Source organism: Oppia nitens, unplaced genomic scaffold (genome assembly GCF_028296485.1).
Source record: "Oppia nitens isolate AA-2021 unplaced genomic scaffold, nextdenovo-longstitch-racon4-pilon3 scaffold38_pilon_pilon_pilon, whole genome shotgun sequence".
Classification (NCBI taxonomy): Eukaryota; Metazoa; Arthropoda; class Arachnida; order Sarcoptiformes; family Oppiidae; genus Oppia; species Oppia nitens.
This window is the reverse complement of record NW_026533219.1, coordinates 322685-344506: the sequence shown is the minus strand read 5'-3', so window position 1 is coordinate 344506 and position 21822 is coordinate 322685. Positions and strand designations below refer to the sequence as shown.

Sequence of the window (21822 nt, the reverse complement as noted above, 5' to 3'; positions counted from 1 at the left end):
TAATTATATGATAATACAGGGATTTTTTTTATTTAATTATTATTATTAATTTTTTTTTTAATTTTTTAGTTTTTTTTAAACTAAATATTTTTGTTGTATGTATAATCTACTGTACTGTACAATGTTTCAATGATTAAGCTATAAACATACACACACATAGATACTGTACTGTATATACAGTATAAAAATATTTTATTATAAACAAAAAAAAAAATTTGCCTAGGTCATTCATATCAAATTAAATAAACTAAAATTTATTAAATTATTTTATATCATATGATAAGATTAAGAAAAAAATAAAATAAAATATAAACAGTAAAAATTCATTTATTAATTATTATTATTATCTTCAAAAAATGTAAAAACTAAAATATTAAAAAAATATATGTACATGTACATGTATAGTACTTATATAATGTAACGTTGTTTATGAATATATTTTTTTTTATATACTGTATATTAAAAAAACATATGTTTTTTTTTATTATTATTATTATTATTATTATTATTAACAATAAATACAGTATTAATATATAAAACGTTATAAAACTTTTTTTTTATTAATTAATTAATTAATTAATAATAAAAATATTAATAAATAAAATGATCTAGCTAAATAATAATAATAATAATGTTATCAACAAAACTATTACGGCGACCATTGCCGGCGACAATCGGTAGACAATTTTTCGGCTCAATCGGTGGTGGCCAACAATATAAACAACAACAACACGTGGGTTATCGCCGGCGGCCCGACACCAGTGGCCAACAGTTACCGCCGACAATATACAAGCGTTTGGATGCGGTGGCGGACATCAACCATACAGATCTGGCCCGATATGATCATCGCCTGAATAATCGGCGACCGATTAGGCCATTAGCCCCACTGGACACTGATGGCCGTGAATTACTGGATGAATTAAGTCCCGTAGTCCCATTGTCCTATAATCTGGCCGCCTATGCTAACCGATCGGTGACCATCGAAATGCTAATCAAATTGGGCGTCAATTTAGTACAAATTGAAAACACCAGACCCGAGATCGCCGGCTATATCCTACAGTTGGACTTCGAGGCCGATATCAAACCGTATATCGAGTTTCTGGTCAACGTATGCGGTGTCTGGCCGTCACAGTTGGCCGATTTTATTACACGAAATCCATTGATATTTAGCCAACATATGGACGACTTGAACGTACGGCTAAACTATTACCGATCGAAACGGTTTACTAAGGATATGATTGCCGCGATGGTCACCAATTGTCCGGAACTGTTGAACAATACGACCAAATATGTTGACTATAAGTTGGCTTTTATGCTGAAAGAGTTTCGGCTATCGGCGGCCGATATCCGCCAACTGATGACCCGATGTCCAAACTTAGTCCTACTTAACGATATGGCTTACAGAGTATGAATGAATGATTGATTGGTTATAACAGTACTTATAATCACAATTTAATTGTTTATCTTTTTTTTTGTTTACCATTTATCGGCCAAAACATCAAAAAAGGAGTTGACGTTCATATTTGCCGAAGAGTTTGGCTTCAATGGCGACGAAATCAGATCCATATTATTGAAATCACCGGAACTGTTCCTCCTATGCTCTAAAAGTCATAAATGTAATTTAATATAACTATTATTATTATTATTATTATTATTATCTAACTATTAATAACTATTAATAACTATTAACCGTTAAATTGTTGGTTTTATCTCACAAGTCATGGGGAATAATGCGAGAGTTTTTCATACATAAGAAAAATATATAGTTTTTTTAAAAAATACTTTTGAATAATAAGTTCCCACACACACCCACCCCCTGTTTTTTGTATATATTTTCAAGATTTCCCTCACACCCCCACCCCCCATGTATTTGGGACGTCTCTAGTTGTTCCAACCCCCACCCCCAACCCCCATTGAATATGCTATCTATTTATAGATTTATAATATACCGTAAAAATACTGTAAATGTATACCAAAAAAAAAAAAAGTCATTTATTATTATTATGTTAAACCCATTGTTATAACTAATATATCTAAATATAAAAGTTTTTTTTAAAAAAAAAAATTGATTACTGTTATATAATTTATGGGCGTAAATTACAGTTCCTTATTCCACCCCCCCCCAATTTTGTTCCCCCTCCCCCACTGACTCGTTTAATTATTACCACTGGTGATAAAAAAAAATGCGAGTTTTTTTATACACCCGTATGAAAATGTTATTATTTATTTATTTTATTTTTTTGAATTCCATATGGGAAATAAAACACAATTTTACGGTAATTAGATATTTTAACTAAATGTTTGTTTTTAGCTCATCGTATAGTCATCAAAGTGTTTGATTTGGTACACAACGATATGATGATATCCCATGAATTGTTGACCAAATTTCCACAAATACTGATGAAATTTCGCCAATCGATCGAATCCCGACACCTGTATCTGAAACGGTTAGGTCGGGCACAGTATGATCCAACTAAACCATTGTACGTACCGTTGACTGCTTTCTATGAGTTAGAGGACAACGAATTTGCCGATAAATATGCTAAGACATCGGTCAATGATTTCAATTGTTTTTGTAAATCATTGTAAAATAATTCATAAATAAATAAATAAATTGTTTTCAAAGATATATATTATGTTTTTTTTTTTTATATAACATTTGTGTTTAGTTTATGTCCAGTTGTTTTTAAAACTATTTGTATAATAAATAAATTATATTTAAATTTTGATATTAATGATTGATTTTTAAATTATATATATATATTATATTTAGAAAAAAATTAAGTAAAATGGTTAAAATATTAATCAATTTATAGAAATTTTAATTATCAATTTAACTAAATTTTGTAATAAAATCAAACAATTATATATATACTGAGTTAAGTAATTACTTTAATTATTTTTTTTCTAAATAAATAGTTTTATTAATTACTAGTGTTTATTTATTTTTTTTATATTAATTATTTTATTTTAAATTTAAATATACCGGTAATTATTGAATAGTTTTTTTTATAAATAAGTTTATAATTTATAATAATTCGCCTGTAATTTGGGCTTAACTGCAAAACGGTTATACAGTATTTTTGGTAAGTGTGTAGTGCAGGTCAGCCACCCAATCAAAGGGGCATTACTATACAATACTATACTGTATATGTGTAGTAAACGTTAGCCAACATTACACACACAAATGCAGTCAACAATGCTTAACAGTAAAGTCTATAGTAAAGGGGTTTTCAATTTATGATTGATTGATTGATTTGACTAAACTATTTAATATTTAATTTATAATTAACTAATAAATAATTAAAAAAATAAAATAAATAATTAATAAAATTATAAATAAATAAATATATATTAAATTAAATTTAGTAATTATAATATACAGTATAATACAGTGTACAGTATGTACAGTGTATATGAATGACTCTTTAAAATTGTTTTGATTGTATGAAAAAAAATTTTTCGATTATATTTAAAACCATAACAATAACACAGTAGCCTAACTAACACAATAGTGTACTGTATGTATATATGCGCGCAATATTAGTATGTTTAATGCCTCCGAGGGGCGGAGTTTCTGTTATTATACACACACACACACACACACTATATTTTATTTGTAAGTATATATATTAAGTATAATCTATATGATATAAATCTATGTACTTGTTGTTTTGGTTTTGAATATAATCCGAACAGTTTATTATTATTATTATTATTATTATTGTTTTTCTACACATGTTTTCTATGAATTAATTTTATAAATCAAAATCAAATCAACAAAAAAAATAATTAATTAATTAATAAATTAAACCAAAAAAAAAAATCACACAAACTATGAGCCCGTGTTGTTTGGCCACCACTGCGACCACTACTACGGGTCGGCGATTGACTACCGCTTTATTGTCGGCCACTGTTGCCTACGCCACCCGAACTACAGGCAGTGGTCAGGCGGTCATCGGTCGGCGATATATTTTTGGCGGTCTGTTTGGCGGCGGCAGCAAAAAATCACAGCCGCCGACAGTGGCCACCGATTTGAAGTCATTGGACACTACGGCAACCGATGCCGTCGTCGTAGAGGATGAGGTCAAGTATACCGACGATGAACTGATGGCCATTCGCGATAAGTCCAATCTGCCGGCAAGTGTACGATCGATGCGACCGATTAATTGTTTGCCGCACTTACGTACCGAAGAAATACGCCAATATTACGCCCAATATGGCCGCCAATCGGGCCTTAAACCGGGCGTCCAGTGGCCGGCGCGCGATGAACTCCAGTGGCTCAGGGGTTACGAACAAGCATTTTGTCGGCCATTAGCCGATATGATAGCCGAAGTCCAAGCCGAACGTCACGGGGAGGCCAAACAACGTGCCGATCGACAGCGCGAAGTTGTGGCCAATTTGAAAAAATTGCCGCAAATGCGTCGCGATTTCTGGCAAAAGTATCGCCGAATGCATTCGGACAAAGAGGACGAAATCGTACGCAAAGAGCGTCTGATTCAAGAGGTTCGGGAGTTTGTCGGCTACGACTTGGATCCGCGCGATCCGCGTTTCGAAGAGGCCATCGTTAAGCGGGACGAAGAACAGAAACGTCTGATGAAAACCCAACGAAAACAAGAGAGACAACGGCTAACACTCGAGAGGTTGCAGACGTTGGCCAACGAAGCCATGGAAAGCGAACAACAATCGGAAGTATCGGCGGCCAGTAGTGGTGGTGATGGCGGCGGCGGCGGCGGCGGTGACGCCAATAAACCGCCCGCTGTTGCCGTAGATATTAAAAATAAATAATTTGAATTTATTACGTAATCATTTGTTTTTAATATCTACGGCAATAGCGGGCGGTTTATTGGTGGCGGCGCCGCCGTCACCGCCAATAAACCACCCGCTATTGCCGTAGATATTGAAAACAATTTATTAGTCATTAATACATTTTTAAATAAATTAATTAATTAATAAATTAGTGATTAATTTTTTATTGATACGATAATTAACGATACATTATATGTATTTAGATATGTAATGTTAATGTATTAATTAGTTATTAATAATATTATAATAATATACTGTAAATTTAATAATAATTATAATAAATTATATATATATATATATTTATAATTACCATAATTTATCAATAATAATAATAACATTTTATGGTACACAATGTTTGTTTGTTTTTTGTCACTAATTAATTATTATAATTATTATTATTATTATTTCCGGTAATTATTATTTGTAAAATTTTAAAATTGTTTTTAAAAATGTTTTTTTTAATTATTGATTAATTTTAAGTTTACTATAATTTGTTCAATGACATTTAAGTTTATTTATTTTTATTTTGGTGACAATAATAATATTTTTTAGTAAAGTGCACAAAAAAATCACATTTCGTAATAATTATTTTTTTTTTTTTAAATATAACATTTAGTGATAGTTTGATTTATTTTGAAATTTAGTGTATATTAAGTGATTTAAAATTTTAGGAAAAATAGTATATTATATAAGTAATGGCACCAAAAAATAGATAATTTTTTTAAAATTACAATTATATATATTCAATAGTATTTTATAGTTGAGAAAAAATTTGACATTTATTATTTTATATAAATATAAAAATAATTAATTAATTTAAAAATATACATCAAGTTTGATAATATGTTTGTAAAATGTGTTTTTAAATTTATATATCAATATATAATATTTTTTAATAAACCTGTATATTTATTAATTAATTTTTAAAATGATTTTTTCAAATAAAAACATAAATATTAATAATATTTATTAGTTTTGTTTATTATTTATTTATGAACTAATTATGAAAAATATTTTTTAAGTTCAAAAAAAATAATATCAATTATAATTAGATAATTTTTAAAAAAAATACTAACTATATTAATATGTATTTAATTAATTAATTAATAAATAATTTATATATAAATAAATAAATCGATGTTTTTTTATTTTGGTTTAATGCTTACAATACAGTAATAATAATAATTTTTGTTGCATTTGAAGTGCTTGAAGAAAAATTGTTTGATTTTTATATATATATATTTTATTTCATTAATTTGTAGTAATGATAATAATAATAATAATAATTAGATTTATTTATTAATAATTATTATACGGTAGTAATAGTAGTGAAAAAAACTACAGTAAAATTTTTTGTTTAATAAAATAATTTTATGTTTTTTAAATAAATTTTGCGAAAAAAATATTTTTCAATATTATATTTATCAAACTAACCAAATACGATATATATATATATATATATAAATTATTTTTAATATATATATATATTTAAAAATGAGATATAATTATACTGTATATATTAAAAAAAAAATTTCAATAAAAATCAGTTATATATATATATCATTGTTGCTATAAATCAGTGAAATTATCTTAAAAATTAAATAATAATAATAATTATTACAATATTTTGAAAATTCAATAATAATTTCTTAAAAATAATAATAAGTTATAACTTAATTTTAAACAAACAAAAAAAATTTGGTATTATATGTATGCGAAAAAAATAAGAGAAATAATCAAAATCTTATAATTATTTTTCATAATTTTTTAGAAAAATACAAAACAAAAAAAATTAATTGTTTTTTTTTATCATATAATCTAATAATAATAATAATATCATCAGTAAGTCTCATCCAAAGTTAGATAAGTAATAATAATAATAATAATAATTAAAATAAGTTATAATAAAAAATACGATATATTAGCACCAAATAAAACCAGATATTTTTGATGCTTTTTTTTCTTAACCATCTGTTTGGCCGCCAAATTGGTTTAATTTTTTTACGATAACGGCCTGTCCTCGGGAATGGTAGGTGAGGTGGCGTTCAACGATTGCTGGCGCTGTTGTTGTTCGCTATTATTCAATGCGTCCTCAAAACTGTTGGTACTATTGCTGCGCGATGTCGACATTTTGGTCTAAAAAATAAAAAAAATATATATTAATTACCGCACAAAAAACGGGTAAATGTGTGTATGGGTGGGTACCGGTATGTGTTGATGGGTTAGCCCTCACACACACACACACACTAGTGGTACCGGTATGTGTTGATGGGTTAGCCTTCACACACACAAACACACTGGTGGTAACGGTATGTGTTGGTGGATGGGTTAGCCCTCACACACACACACACATACACTGATAGTACCGGTATGTGTAGGTGGGTTAGCCCTCTCACACACATACACACTGGTGGTACTGGTATGTGTAGGTGGGTTAGCCCTCACACACTTGTTGTATCGATATGTATGGGTGGGTCAGCCATCACACAAACTAGTGGTACCGATATGTGTGGGTGGGTTAGCCCTCTCTCTCACACACACAGACTGGTGGTACCGATATGTATGGGTGGGTCAGCCATCACACAAACTAGTGGTACCGATATGTGTGGGTGGGTTAGCCCTCTCTCTCACACACACAGACTGGAGGTACCGATATGTATGGGTGGGTTAGCCCTCTCTCTCTCTCACACACACACACACACTAGTGGTACGGGTATGTGTGGGTGGGTGGGTTAGCCCTGATACACACATACACACTGGTTACCACCGATACTACTACTAACCTTAACATTGGTAACCGCCGAACCCACCCGTTCCTCAAACGACTTGAATGCCGTCGAGTTTTTAACTTCGCCCAACTTTCGGGCCACACTTCCGCCGAACGATCCGAACACCGACGATGTCTTCTCCGTTGCCGTCTTTACCACTTCAGATGTTTTCTGATAACTATTGAAAAAAAAAACAAAAATAATAAAATTAAAAAAAAAATATAATTATTTTTGATATATATATGTGTGTGTGGTTTGAATTGAAAAATTTTTGAGAAACAATAGTAATTATTAAAAAATAATAAATTATTTCAATCAAAAACAAACAATACATTAAAGCAATGAAACATAACAAGCATTAGTGTTAAATAATTGAAAATATTAAAAATAAAACAATTTTTTTTTATAATTATTATTATTATTATTATTAGACATACGTCGGCACATATGAAAACTTTCCCAATCCTGAGCTGTATATTATTATTATTATTATTATTAGTAATTAATTAATTACCGGTAATTAATTTTTGGTAAGCAATTTGGATGAAAAATTAGATATTAAAACAAACAATTAATTAAATATATATATTTTTATAAAATAAAACAGTAATTAATAACAAATAACAACAACATTAACAGTAATAACAACAATAATTTAATTAAATTGTTGTTAATAAAATACATGAGCTATCAGTTAGCATAAGCGACAACAACAACAATAATAAAGCGATTATAAGGACAGTTAGACGGATAGTTAGTATATATATATATATATATATATAGGTAACCACAAAAGTAATGGACAGTTTCAAGATAGCGGTACAGATAGTCAGTCATACATATGACACTAGACACCCATAGACAGTGTTGGGCACAGGTAGATAGGGTTGACATGGGGTGGGTGTGTGTGTGTGGGGGAGGGGGTAGACACTCACATGGGAGCAGTTTGAATGGCTGTATTCCACTCGACGATCTTATCGCTCGTATCTTTATAACTGTTTATAACATTTATATAATAATAATATATCCGTTTAACTATAGACACACATAATCAACGGGTAATTGATAGTCAATAGAGAGAGAGAGAGAGATAGAGGGTGGGGGTTGGGGGCGGGTATATAGACAACAAAATAGCTGATAGTCATTTAGCACAGTTAAAATACAATTGATTTGCTAGTAGTAGTAGTAGACTAACTAACCCATAAAATACTAATATCATAAAAATTATTTATTATTAAAATTATATTATTAACCGGTAATACTGTGTTATAGTAATAATTTTTTTTTTTTAAATAATAGTTATACAGTATATAAAAGTTATATAACTATTGAGATTTAGTTTTTATTTTTTTAAAAAGCACCGGTAGTTTTCTAAAACTAAAATTATTGTATTATTTCTATCAATTAGATAATTATTATTATTTCAAATAAACTCTGTATTATACTTAATATATACAGGGATGGGGTGCACCTGTGCTTGTTGTGTGTGTTTGGGTCACCATATATATATAGTTAGTCATATAGTGGTTGATAGGGGTGGGGGGGGGGTAGCATTGCACCTACACCAACAACAACAACAATGATGGCTCATATATATATCATCAGTTATACTATTATTACTATTATCCGATAGGATGGGATGGGTTGGGGGTACTGGTTATTTTTTGAAAGGTATGATTAACGCTACTGTTATCATTATTATAAACAGGGGGTAGGGGTGGGTATGTAGAGATAGGGGGTGGCATACGCAGTGGTCTCCTGGATATTTTTGATGCCCTGTTCCATATCTTCGCGAAACTCCTTCCAGACGGTTATACCCAACTTTCTCTTCAGCTCATGGGCTCGCTGTACCTTAGAGTTGAGCACCTGTCGCAATGTCTGGATCTCCTCCTCAGTCTAGTGATGGTTAGATGGATGGATGGATTGGACAGACATACGGTTAGTATATATATTAAAATTAATTAAATTGATTGATTGATAATACTTTAGCCAACTCTAGCTTCCATTCCTCTTCAAACTGTTGTCGTTGCTGTGGATCCAAGTCCTGGCCATCAGCTGATCCATGGCTGGCGGCGTCAAATGCCTCGTCACTCGATGCGTTAAAATAGCTGTCTATTGATTACAAAGAGAGAGAGAGAGAGATTATCAGTAATTTAATTATAATTTATTAATATATATATAAAACTAATTGAATTATATATATATATATATAAAGTATTTTTTCATCAATTATTAATCAATCATAACTTTTATATATATATACAGTACAGGTATATGATATAACAGTAAACACATAATATATATATATATATATATATATATACAGTAGATATGAGAGTACAGTAGTAAATATTTATGAAAATATATTAAATAAAAAACTATTTCAATTATTTATGGCTGAATAAAAACCAACAACACTTATATTATTATAATATAATAATATTAAAATAATTAAATTAAACTTTTCAATAGACTATTATTATGACACTTACATAAAACACAATAACATATATATATATTTATTAATTAAATCTATAAATTTAATTAGAGATTACAAATATATATATATATATATTATAATAATAATAATAATAATATATATATAATAAAATACCTAAATATAGCAACAACAACAAAATCAATGACAGCAATAATAAACAACAAAAAAAATATTTCGATAATAATAATAATTATTTATATTATAAAAAGTAATTATTCTGATCCTATTGTCTATTAAAAAAAAAAACAAAAAAAATTATTTTTAATAATTTTTTTATTATATATATAAAAATACAGTAATTTTTTTTTTTTGGTTTTAATTATCACTTTTTAATTGATACCTAATTCTTCGCTTTCTTCGGCAGAGGCAATGCGCCTAAAAGTTTCATACTTTTCCGGATCTAATGGTTCGGGTTTAAGTAGTAGCGAATCGGTACTGATTTCATCGTAGTCGGCACTCCTGAGCCGATCAGTACCGCCGCCACCACCGATGCCGCCACCGTTACGGTGATGACCATCGGCAGCCGCGGCTAATTGACTGACCGCTCGTTTATCGGTTGTTTTATTATTAATTAAAATTTTATTACTATTACTACTACTATTAGTAGTAGTTTTAGAGGATTTACTATTATTTGTTGATAACTTTTTAGATGACATTTTTTGAATATATTATTAATTATTATATTTATTTATTTAAGTATTTTTTTAAATAGTTATTAAATATATATATATTTTGCTACTATTTTTTTTGTCATCAATTAATCAATAAAATATACATTAATAACAACTACTACTACACAACACAACAACAAACTTAATGGCACTTTATATATGTATATAAATAGATAAAATAAATATATATATATTAATAGTATATATAATAGTAGATATATATAAATAATTTAATTAATTTTCCTAATCTTTCTATTAAACAGTTTATCAATAATTTTTTTTGTCAATAAACTTATATTTAAAACAACAAACAAACACAAAAATCATATACAGTATAAACACATTGTTTTTAGCACCAAATAAATAAATAAATAATTAAATACATATACTGTATGAATATTTTATATGATATTTGAAACAATTTGATATATAAATATAAATATATAATAAAATAGTGAACACGTATATCAATTGTTGGCAACCAATCTATCTATAAATATATATAGATAGATATATATCGATATAAAACAACAATTTCAAGTAAAAACAACAACAAAAAATTTGTATAAAAATTTTTGTAAAAAAATAATTACTAAAAAAAACTTTAAAACTTCAATTGATATTATTTTTAGTTTCAATAACAACAACAACAAAACAAACTATCGCTAAAAAAAACTTGATATATATATATACATATACTGTATATATATATATTCACATTTGCAAATATATATGTATATATATTTATATATATATATATATATATATATATAAATAGATAGACAGGTCTAGTAGTTTATTTTTGATGGTGACGATGCTGCTGATGATGGTGATGGTGTGTTGTGGCAATTATTGGATAGGTAGGTAAGTGGACGCCATTCAAGTGAATCATCAGCACCTGTAGGCACAGGTATGTTGTGTGTGTGTGTATGTGTATGAGAGATAAGGGAGAGCACCGGTACTACTAATACTACTACTACTACTACTACTAGAAAGATAGATAAACCGGTTGCTCAGCAAGTGGTTGCTCCCAAAAAAAAAAAAATATTAAATAATAATAATAATAGTCACTATCTCAACAAAAAAAAAACAATAATAACAACAAAATAAAACACAACTACACCACTAAATGTCATAAAAAAAATTTTTTTTTCATATACTAGTGTATCATATCATATATATATATAAAATTATAAACTTTTTTGTTTTATATGTCTATCCTATCCAATCAAATACCCAATAATTATTATTAGTATATATATATTAGTATTATATTTATTATAAATGATTGATGTTTTAATATTATCACGTTTTGTGTGTGTGTTTGTTATTATTTGTTATAATAATAATAATTTTTATTATTATTATTGTTTGTGAAATCAATGTTGTTTAACCCAACAAAAATCATATCATTTAAATTTAATATTTTAATTTTTAATATACTGTATATACAGGTCATATCATAAGTATTTTTTATTAAACTAAAATATCATTGATTTATTGCTTGTATGATATAAATTAATATATATATATAAATTTTACCTGTATTAATTTTACTTATATATATAATTTTATACACTATATATATTGTATATTTATGTTATACAAGATAAAACTAAATGCTAAAATTGATTTTTATTTTTAATAAATCATAACACATAATAATGATAACAATGATACTGTAATAATAATAATAATAATAATAATATTTGTAACAATAGATAAAACAATAATATAACATATAATTTGTTTTTAAATTTTGTATATAATTTGTATAGATTGCAATGATTAATGAAATTAAATTATTATAATCAATATATATAAATATACCCGGGTATATCCATAATTTAATTATGCATTATCATCATGATCAATTTAATAAATTATATTTATATTATTTGTAAATAACATCATAAACTTGATGTTGTTGTAATAAACCATATATTAATAATAAATTTATTAATTTAAAAAAAACTACAAAACAAATTGCAGTATTATTATTAGATTTAATTAAAAAATTGTTATAAAAAACAAACAACAATTTAAATATAATATATATTTAAATTAATTTAAAAAAATAAAATAAAATGTTATCTAATTATCCTAGACAATATATATATTAACATAGACATTTAGCTATAACTTTTTAGCTAGCTTACTTTTATTGTATACATTATAAATAAATATATAACATTGTATACAAATACACAATATGTTTCAATTATTTAGATATAACTAAAATAACAAAAAAAAAATTTACACTTATAAATAATAAATCACCTGGTATCATTACGACTAACATATTATAATTATTATTATAAATAATTAAAACTCATATATATCTATATATCATATACAGTATATACATATTTTTTGTTGTTTGTTGCAAAAAAAACACTTGTAGCTTAGTTATTCAATAATAATATAATATAATTATTGCCAGCACTGGTAGGTTTACACCACCATTAACTACTAAACAGGAAAAAAGGGTGGGCTGTTAGCTATATATATATATATATAATTTATATATATATATAGTCTAATCATATATCAATATATTTATGGTGCAAACATAGACACATATTTTATTTTTTGTTAAATAATTTTAACATAATTTTTTTACATCATATATACAGTATATATCTCATGTAAATTATTATATCTATTATATATTGATTGGTAAATAAATGAGATAAAAAAAATTTTTAAAAAAATAGTATATTTAAAAAATAACTAATTTATAGCACTGTATATAAAAAAATTTTTTTTAAGTTTTAGATAATGATTATGAGATATCAATACATTTAATATATATATATATTTATATACATATGTGTATATTAATACACACACACACACACACACACACACACACACACACACACACACACACACACACACACACACACACACACACACACACACACACACACACACACACACACATTACTACTGTATAATATAGATAATATTATTAAAAAATGATGATTATTATTATTATTATTAGTAATCAAAAAAATGTACATGTATAAATTAATAATAATAATATCACAAATAGATATTTATATACATAGATTGATACATTACAAAAATAACCATGCTAAGCTAATTATTATTATACATTACCCCCTACCCTACACACCCACCCACCCACCCATTCAATTTATATGACCACACCATGGTCATTTTAATATATTGTACACACATGTAGATATCGGGGGGCGGTGAGGGGTGGGTGTGTGGGTTAGGTATGCTAAATAAGGTATGCTAAATAATAATCAACAAATTGACACTAGTTGGTTTTTTAAATTTAGCCATAAATAATTATTTTTGAATTTTTTATATATATATTAATGGTGGTTTTATATTAACCCCTATGTTAACCCCCCACCCCCACCCAAAAAAAATTAATTACATACCGGCTTCGCTCAGGTAGTTATTGGTGGCTATATTGATGTCCTTACCGTTGTTATCCATTGTTGTTGTTATACTAGTAGTAGTAGTAGTAGTGATAGTATTGGTCACACAAAACACTAGACACTAAACTATTATAATACTAATAATAATAATAAGTATATTAACAAAACAATATGTTTTTTTAATTATAATTAGTTATATAATGCTATCAATGATATGCTATATATTTTGTTTAATAGTTATATTATATTAATAGACAGCAAATGTTTTTTTTTTTTAATAATATACAGTACAGTGTTATTCACACATTTTGCACACATCTATATGTATGAATCATAGATATAATGTATTAAAAATATATTTGATTTTTATTTGATTTTTTTTTTTTTTTAGTATATTTATGACGTTATTATTATATGTGTGTATTTGTGTGTGATATTCACAAATAACGTCTAGTTTAATGTTTTTAGATTTTTAGATTTTAATATTTACAAAAAAATTTGATAAATTTAAAATAGTTTGTAAAACTATATATTGATATTATAAAATAAATTAAAATTAATTAAATTTAATAATAAGTATTTTATTATTATTGCTTTATTTTACATTATAATAATACTGTATTATTATTGTTGTATTAAAATAATTAGTTAAAAAACATGATTACCTTTTAAAAATAAATTGCATATTAAGTAAATAATTTATAAATAAGTTTTTTAAATATATTTATAAAAGTGTAAAATTAATTAAATTAAAAAATGTAAATTTAAAAAAAAATACTAATTACAAAACAAACAAAATAATTATAAATACAATTAATTAATTTAGTTTTTATAAAAGTTTTGGACAATTATTGATTGAAATTTTCGTAATTTTCCGACAATTTCTAACTAAACAGTCCATTGATTTTTGTCCATAATTTTCATTGCCATTCAATTCCAATGATTTCAGATTCGGTAAATTTGATACCGATTTCATCAGCGAATCGGTAATCTGTATGTCAAACAATTTGATGGCCTCGAGTCGTGGCCAACACTGATGACAATTGTCGAAAAATTGATGCCGAAAACGGTAGCCGTAGTATGAAATTAAGGTAAAATGTGTCAGACGTTTCAATTGGCCAAACGATTGGCAGCCGACGGCAAAATCTTTGTCAAAATAGCCGCTCAACTGCAGGCGTGTTAGCCGATAAAATCGTGGTCCGGATATTGTTTCGATAATACGGGTCATCAGATCCGTCGACAATACAATCTGATTCAGAGACAACCGCTTCAGTTGACGGCCACAGTGATCGCCAATACGTTTCAGTTGATCGCTACCGATGGCCACCTGTGAGTCGCTTATGATTTGCAGGTCAACCAATCGGGTCATTCTGGTCAAACCGGTTACCAGTGTTTCCATTGCCCGTTCGTCGCAACTACGGCTAACCGTAACGTCCAGCGATCGTAACTGTCGGCCATAACCACTGTCGCCGGCGGCGGCGGCAGCGGTGTCGGCGGCAAAGTGTTGAGCAAAATATTTTGTTTCGTTTGAACTATACTTGAAGTGTAGACTACGTAACCGTTTGAAGATTACCGACGGCGACGACGATGTGGACGACCGGAACAGTTGATTGAAGACATTGTTTCGGTTATGCGATACGATATCAATCTCTTCGAGACAGTCGGCGGCCGCGGACGTAGTCTTTGTCAGTGCCGTTAGCAGCGAACGATTGGCCGAAACATTGGACGGCTTAACGAAAGCAAATGAACGCAACCGACCCGAACATCTGTCCATAAATTTGCCGATAGTTTCCGTGGAAACGTTACGCCATTGTTGCATATCTATGGACCGCAATCGCGGTAATTGTTGGCCAATCAGGTCGATCATTGCGTTCATTGTCTGATCGTCGACAGCGCCGCCGTCGCCGCTGACCACTACCCGCTCGATGTGCGGACACTTGCGTAGGACGGTCTCGAATCGGCGTAAATGTATTTTTCCGTCGCCGTCATCGCCGTCGCCGCCATCGTTACCATTGCTATCACCGCCGCAGCAGCCGCTGGCCAGACCACGGACGCCCAGTTTGTCCACTAGTTTGCCGTCGATGGTCAGTACGCGGTGTTTGGCAAATATTGTCCGCCGAAACTGTCGGCCAACACATTCGTAGCGGAATTTATCCCCAAATGACAGATAATCGACAATCACTTCCGTCAGGTCATCGCCGAACCGGTCAAACGATTGCCGCCGATAACTATGATTATGATCAGTGTTTTCAGCCATCAATTATTAACTAATTAATTATTATTAACTAAATATTAATTATTATTATTATTAACTTTTAGTCATATTTTTTTAATTATTAAAATTTTTTATATAAAAAACTAATTATTAAATTAAATTAATTTAAATTAAAAAAAAAACTTTTTGTTTGTTTAGTTTATAAAATGTTTTTTTTTTGTTTGTTTGTAATGTTGTCTAATAGTATTGATTGTGACTTAACATTGAATTATTAAAATACTATTTACAGTATTATTGTATATATAATATAATATCAGTGTTTATGTTATGTTTTTAAAGATAGTGATAGACTATAGCTATTACTGTATAAAACATTATATATATATATATATATATGTTTTTATTTAGGTCTAGTGTTGACAGATGGCGATATATATGAGACTATTTTTTGGAGGAAATACAAAGTTATTAATATTAAGCCTTAATAGTATTAATTATATATTAATTAATAAAATTAATTATAATTAGATATCTAATAAACCTTTTATTTTTAGTTTTATAAATAGATATTTAGTTTATAAAAAAAATGACCAAGAACATAATTCTAGATAATATTATGACTATAACATTATTGTATTATTAATTGATCATTTTTTAAAATTAATTATAAAAAAAATTAGCCTAGATAATAGCAGCATCGATATAAAGTAGTTTTTACTATTATATACTATTAGCTAGGTTAATTTTACAATTAATTAGCAAAATAAATGATCAATTACAATAATGTTGAGTTTAAATAATAATAATTATTATAAAATTTAAAAAATATTATTTATTTTAGTTTTATATTTATTATTAAAACAACATTTTTTTTAATTATTATTATTTTTATTAGTAATTATTTTTATTATTATTACAGCAGTTATATTGAGTATTATATTAATTAATTAATTATTTTTATTTTATATTACAACAAATGGCAGTATTAAAACAATACACACACACACACAAAATGATAATTATATTTTTTTAAAAAATAAAATAATATAATTAAAGTTATGATTAAAAATAAAAATATATATATATATTATGTATAAAAATATTTGTTAAAAAGTTTTTTATAAAACTTATTTTAATGCATTAAATTTTATGCTTAAATGATTAAAAAAATATATATATATTGATATTATATATGATACCAATTGAACACATTTTTTTCAAAAATACTTTTTTTTTGTATATAAACTTTTTTGTTTCACTTATAAATTGTCAGTTTTCGGTAGTTTCGGCGGCAATTTTGGTCGTCTATTATTATTATTATTATTACCGCCGCCCCGTGGTTTGACTGTCCGTTTCGGTGATGTCGGTGGTTGTGACCGGTGCTTCTTTTTCAGGGCCGGCTTAACATTTTCAAGCTCTTCCCCAATATAATTACCGGGCGGATCGTAATTGCAGCTAAAAATTTATTTTTATAAAAAATAGGTTAAAATTTAAAAATAAATAAAAAATTTTATACTAAATTTTATAATACAATATAAACAATAATAAAAAACTATTATTGTTTTTTAATATATATTTTTTATAATAATAATAATAATAAACCAAAAAATAATAATTATTATCAAATAAATACATTATTATATTATTATTATTAGTATTACAAGTGTTGATAGATATGGTTAATGTATATTAAATATCTGTTAAAACAATACATTTAATTTTTTTTAAAAATGATCATGAACATAATTGTAGATAATATTAAACTATAACATTAATTGTAATTGGTCATTTTTGTTGTTTTTGATTAATTGTAAAATTTCACCTAGATAATAGTTGACTATTATCTACTATTATCTATAGTTAATTTTACAATTAATCAAAAATAAAATATTGATTATTATTATTAACACTTACACAGTGTATGTACCGCCCAGTGGTCCGCTGCTAACAGCCCGTCCGCATCCTATCTTACGGGTGTCACGCCATACCTGTCCTCAAAAAAAAATCAAGATATTAAAAAACAATTAGATTTTATCAAAAAACACAATTTGAATTAAATAATTAAATTAAATAATAATAATAATTAAATAATAATAATAAGAAATTAAATAGATAATAATAATAATAATAAATTAGATAATAATAATAATAATAAATTAAATAATAATAATAAATTAAATAATAATAATAAATTAAATAATAATAATAAATTAAATAATAATAATAAATTAAATAATAATAATTAATTAAATAATAATAATAAATTAAATAATAATAATAAAAATAAATTAAATAATAATAATTAATTAAATAATAATAATAAATTAAATAATAATAATAAAAATAAATTAAATAATAATAATTAATTAAATAATAATAATAAATTAAATAATAATAATAATTAATTAAATGCCATTTGTGTGAAATGTCCGTTTCTTGCGGTTATATTTGGTTTGCGATAGTTATAGATTTTCCATTCATCGTACCATAGTTTTAACGGTACCCGACAGTCAACGTTGACAATTGAATTCCAGGCCAGATTTTCGCCGTAGTCGAGGTCGTCGGGGTGCCGAAAATTACTGCCATCTTGTTTGGCAATTTCCGTGGCCCGATAGCGGGCAAAATCTTCTAGCTATTAGAAAATTAAAAAAATATATAATTAAAAAAAAATACTAAATATTTAATAAAATTTATGTTTTAATGCAGTATTAAATAAATGTTTTATAAAGTTATCATGAACAAATTAGTATTGTTTATATTTATTGTAACATTGATAACAATTATCTATGGTATGAATTTAAGTTAAACTTCTAGGTTAAGAAATTTTTAAAATTTAACAAAAAAATAGTTTGAATATAAAAATTTATTACAATTTATTAATGATTTTTTTTGAGTTAAGTTTACTATAAATTAAATCTGAGATTATTTATTATAAACTAAATTTATTTATTTTTAAAAAATACTAATTAACAAAAAGTTTTATTTTTAAATAATTTTTGATTCAAACAAAAATTGTAAATTTTCTAAAAATCTATAGCTAAAAATGTTGTCTAAAAATAAGCTATGTTGTCATTTAATAAAATTATTATTTTTAATAGTTTTTTTAAATATTTATTTATTATTTTTTTTCTACACGAAAATCTAATTAAATTAGTATTTTTTTTAAATAGTTTTTTTTGAAAATAGAAAAGATAAATCAAATATTTAATGATTTATAATAATTAAAATTAAATATCCAGATAATTAATTGTATAAATTATAAATTTTATACAATAATATACACAACAATGTAATCAAACTATTAAAAAAACATATAATCATTATTATTTATATTTATTGATTATACCATTTAATGTGATTACTATTATATATTTTAATAATACTAAAAATATATTACAAAAAAACATAGATTAAGCTATAAAAAAATTAATTTAAAACGATTAACTTGTTTAACTAGATTTAACCAAGGTCAATTTGTGGCATATATTTTAAACAACAATATTCAAATATATCACGATATATTGGGGAAAAAAAATTTTATATTGATATTAATAGCTAATTAAATAATACACAATGTGTTTGTTTGTTTGTTTTTTTTAAAATAAAAAAAAATAATTCAAAGTTAAAATTTAATTTTTCAAACAAAAAATTATTCATATAATTAATTATATAACTTATTTTTCAAAAAAATTTATATTAAAATATTAATAATAATTTTTTTTTGATTATATAAAAAACAATATTTGATAAATAATTTATTTTAATAAACAAATAGGTTTTGATTAGAAAAATTATGTTTAGTTTAAAAATATTGTATTGTATTATATTATCACTGAATATATTTGAAATATTTATTTTAATTTTAGTTTTTTAATTATAAATACTATAAATTAAATATAATATAATATAAATATATATTTACTTTAGCGCTATGTTTAAGTAGTGACGCCCCATGAAGTTTACGGTAATAGTTATGCCATTTAATACAATCGCTTTGAAATTTACCGGTAGATGTGTCCTCAAAATCATTATCGGCTGAAATATATAAATAAATATATAATTTAAAATAATTTAATATAAATAATATATTAATATTATATTATAAATAAATGAATAATTTTTAAAATAATACTATTTATCGTATAATTTAAAAATTAAATCAGATATTAATTATTATTATTATTATAATTCTAATATAATTTATAACTTAAATTATAGATTTATATTTTTATGATTTTTGTTGTTATTGTTGTTGATTTAAAGCTTAAATTATTTAAAATATTTTTTTACAATAAAATTAAATAAATAAATTTTGTAATAATAATAAAATGTGATTTTATTAAAAATTTAATAATATTTAAAAAAATATATTGTAAATAAAAAGGCAATTAAATTAATATTATAAAATAGTCTAAAAATTGTTAATTATATTATTATTAGTACTATAATAATAATAATAACAATAAATAATAAGTCATAAATAAAAATTATTATATAAATATTATAATAATAATATATTTTTACAAAAATCCATACCATTTATAATTGTTGTCAACGTTGAAGTAAAAATAGTTACAAACAAAACTAATTTGTTCATGATAACTTTATAAATCATTTATTTTAATACAGTATTAATGTATTAAAACATAAACTTTATTTAAATATTAGTATTTTTATTAATACTGAGATATTATCAAAAAAATTTTAACTTAAAAAATTAATAAATTTGCATAAAATAATAATTTTTCAAATAAAACTCTATTTGATAAAAATCTATTGATAAAAATCTTTATATTTATATAGAAAACTATAAAATTTAATTTTTATAATTTTACAAATAATAATAAAAAGATAATCATTAACTATAATTATTTAATAATTATAGACTCATCTTATTTTTAAATATATTAAATAAGTTTAAACTACAGTAAGGTTACTAAATAATAATAATAATAATAATAGATATATCATATCATTATTGTATTTATATAAATACATGTATAGAAAGAGTTATTATTATTATTTTATTTTTTTTAATTTTTTTTGTAAGTACTGCTAATTTATATATAATTTTTTTCAAATAAAAAAATTGTCCTTGAATAAGTTCATAATAGTTATGGGATATTCAAAAAATTATATATATATATATATATATATATAATATATAGGAATTTTTGTGACCAATAATACTGTATTAATAATAATAATAAACATATATAATAAATCTTATTACTATTTAGCATTATTAATACCAAATATATATATATATATATATATATATATATATATATATATATATATGAGCAAGGTTGTATTGTAATAAATTTTGTAATATTTATGATCATTGTTATGTATATATATAATATTTATTATTATATAGTTATTTTTTTTGTTGTTAAATATTTTTTTCAGGTATTTATTTATAAATATTGTAAAACAT

General features: G+C 25.2%; 3 protein-coding genes across 3 annotated transcripts; 2 read left to right on the top strand and 1 right to left on the bottom strand.

Moving 5' to 3' along the window:
* Positions 1 to 631: 631 nt before the first annotated feature.
* On the top strand, positions 632 to 2589 carry LOC128957178 (transcription termination factor 3, mitochondrial-like). The gene is made up of 3 exons (XM_054302900.1): positions 632 to 1405; positions 1508 to 1616; positions 2312 to 2589. The coding sequence occupies exons 1-3, from the start codon at positions 632 to 634 to the stop codon at positions 2587 to 2589; spliced, it is 1161 nt and encodes a 386-aa protein (XP_054158875.1).
* A 1155-nt stretch (positions 2590 to 3744) lies between these two features.
* LOC128957177 (growth arrest and DNA damage-inducible proteins-interacting protein 1-like) lies at positions 3745 to 4788 on the top strand. Its single transcript, XM_054302899.1, has one exon. The coding sequence runs from the start codon at positions 3838 to 3840 to the stop codon at positions 4786 to 4788; it is 951 nt and encodes a 316-aa protein (XP_054158874.1). The 5' UTR covers positions 3745 to 3837.
* Positions 4789 to 17641: 12853 nt separating this feature from the next.
* On the bottom strand, positions 17642 to 20979 carry LOC128957176 (Golgi-associated plant pathogenesis-related protein 1-like). The gene is made up of 5 exons (XM_054302898.1): positions 20919 to 20979; positions 20305 to 20417; positions 18796 to 19014; positions 18297 to 18370; positions 17642 to 17837 (listed from the first exon to the last, which is right to left on the bottom strand). Exons 1-5 carry the CDS (start codon positions 20977 to 20979, stop codon positions 17642 to 17644), a joined length of 663 nt encoding a protein of 220 aa, XP_054158873.1.
* Positions 20980 to 21822: the final 843 nt, after the last annotated feature.

Coding starts and splice junctions, on each gene's coding strand:
- LOC128957178 (XM_054302900.1), top strand. CDS start 632: ATGTTATCAACAAAACTATTACGGCGACCATTGCCGGCGACAATCGGT. Junction 1,406..1,507: donor TTAACGATATGGCTTACAGA/GTATGAATGAAT, acceptor ACATCAAAAAAG/GAGTTGACGTTCATATTTGC. Junction 1,617..2,311: donor ATGCTCTAAAAGTCATAAAT/GTAATTTAATAT, acceptor GTTTGTTTTTAG/CTCATCGTATAGTCATCAAA.
- LOC128957177 (XM_054302899.1), top strand. CDS start 3,838: ATGAGCCCGTGTTGTTTGGCCACCACTGCGACCACTACTACGGGTCGG.
- LOC128957176 (XM_054302898.1), bottom strand. CDS start 20,979: ATGAACAAATTAGTTTTGTTTGTAACTATTTTTACTTCAACGTTGACA. Junction 20,418..20,918: donor GTTGACAACAATTATAAATG/GTATGGATTTTT, acceptor TATATATTTCAG/CCGATAATGATTTTGAGGAC. Junction 17,838..18,296: donor CTGGGCGGTACATACACTGT/GTAAGTGTTAAT, acceptor ATAAATTTTTAG/CTGCAATTACGATCCGCCCG.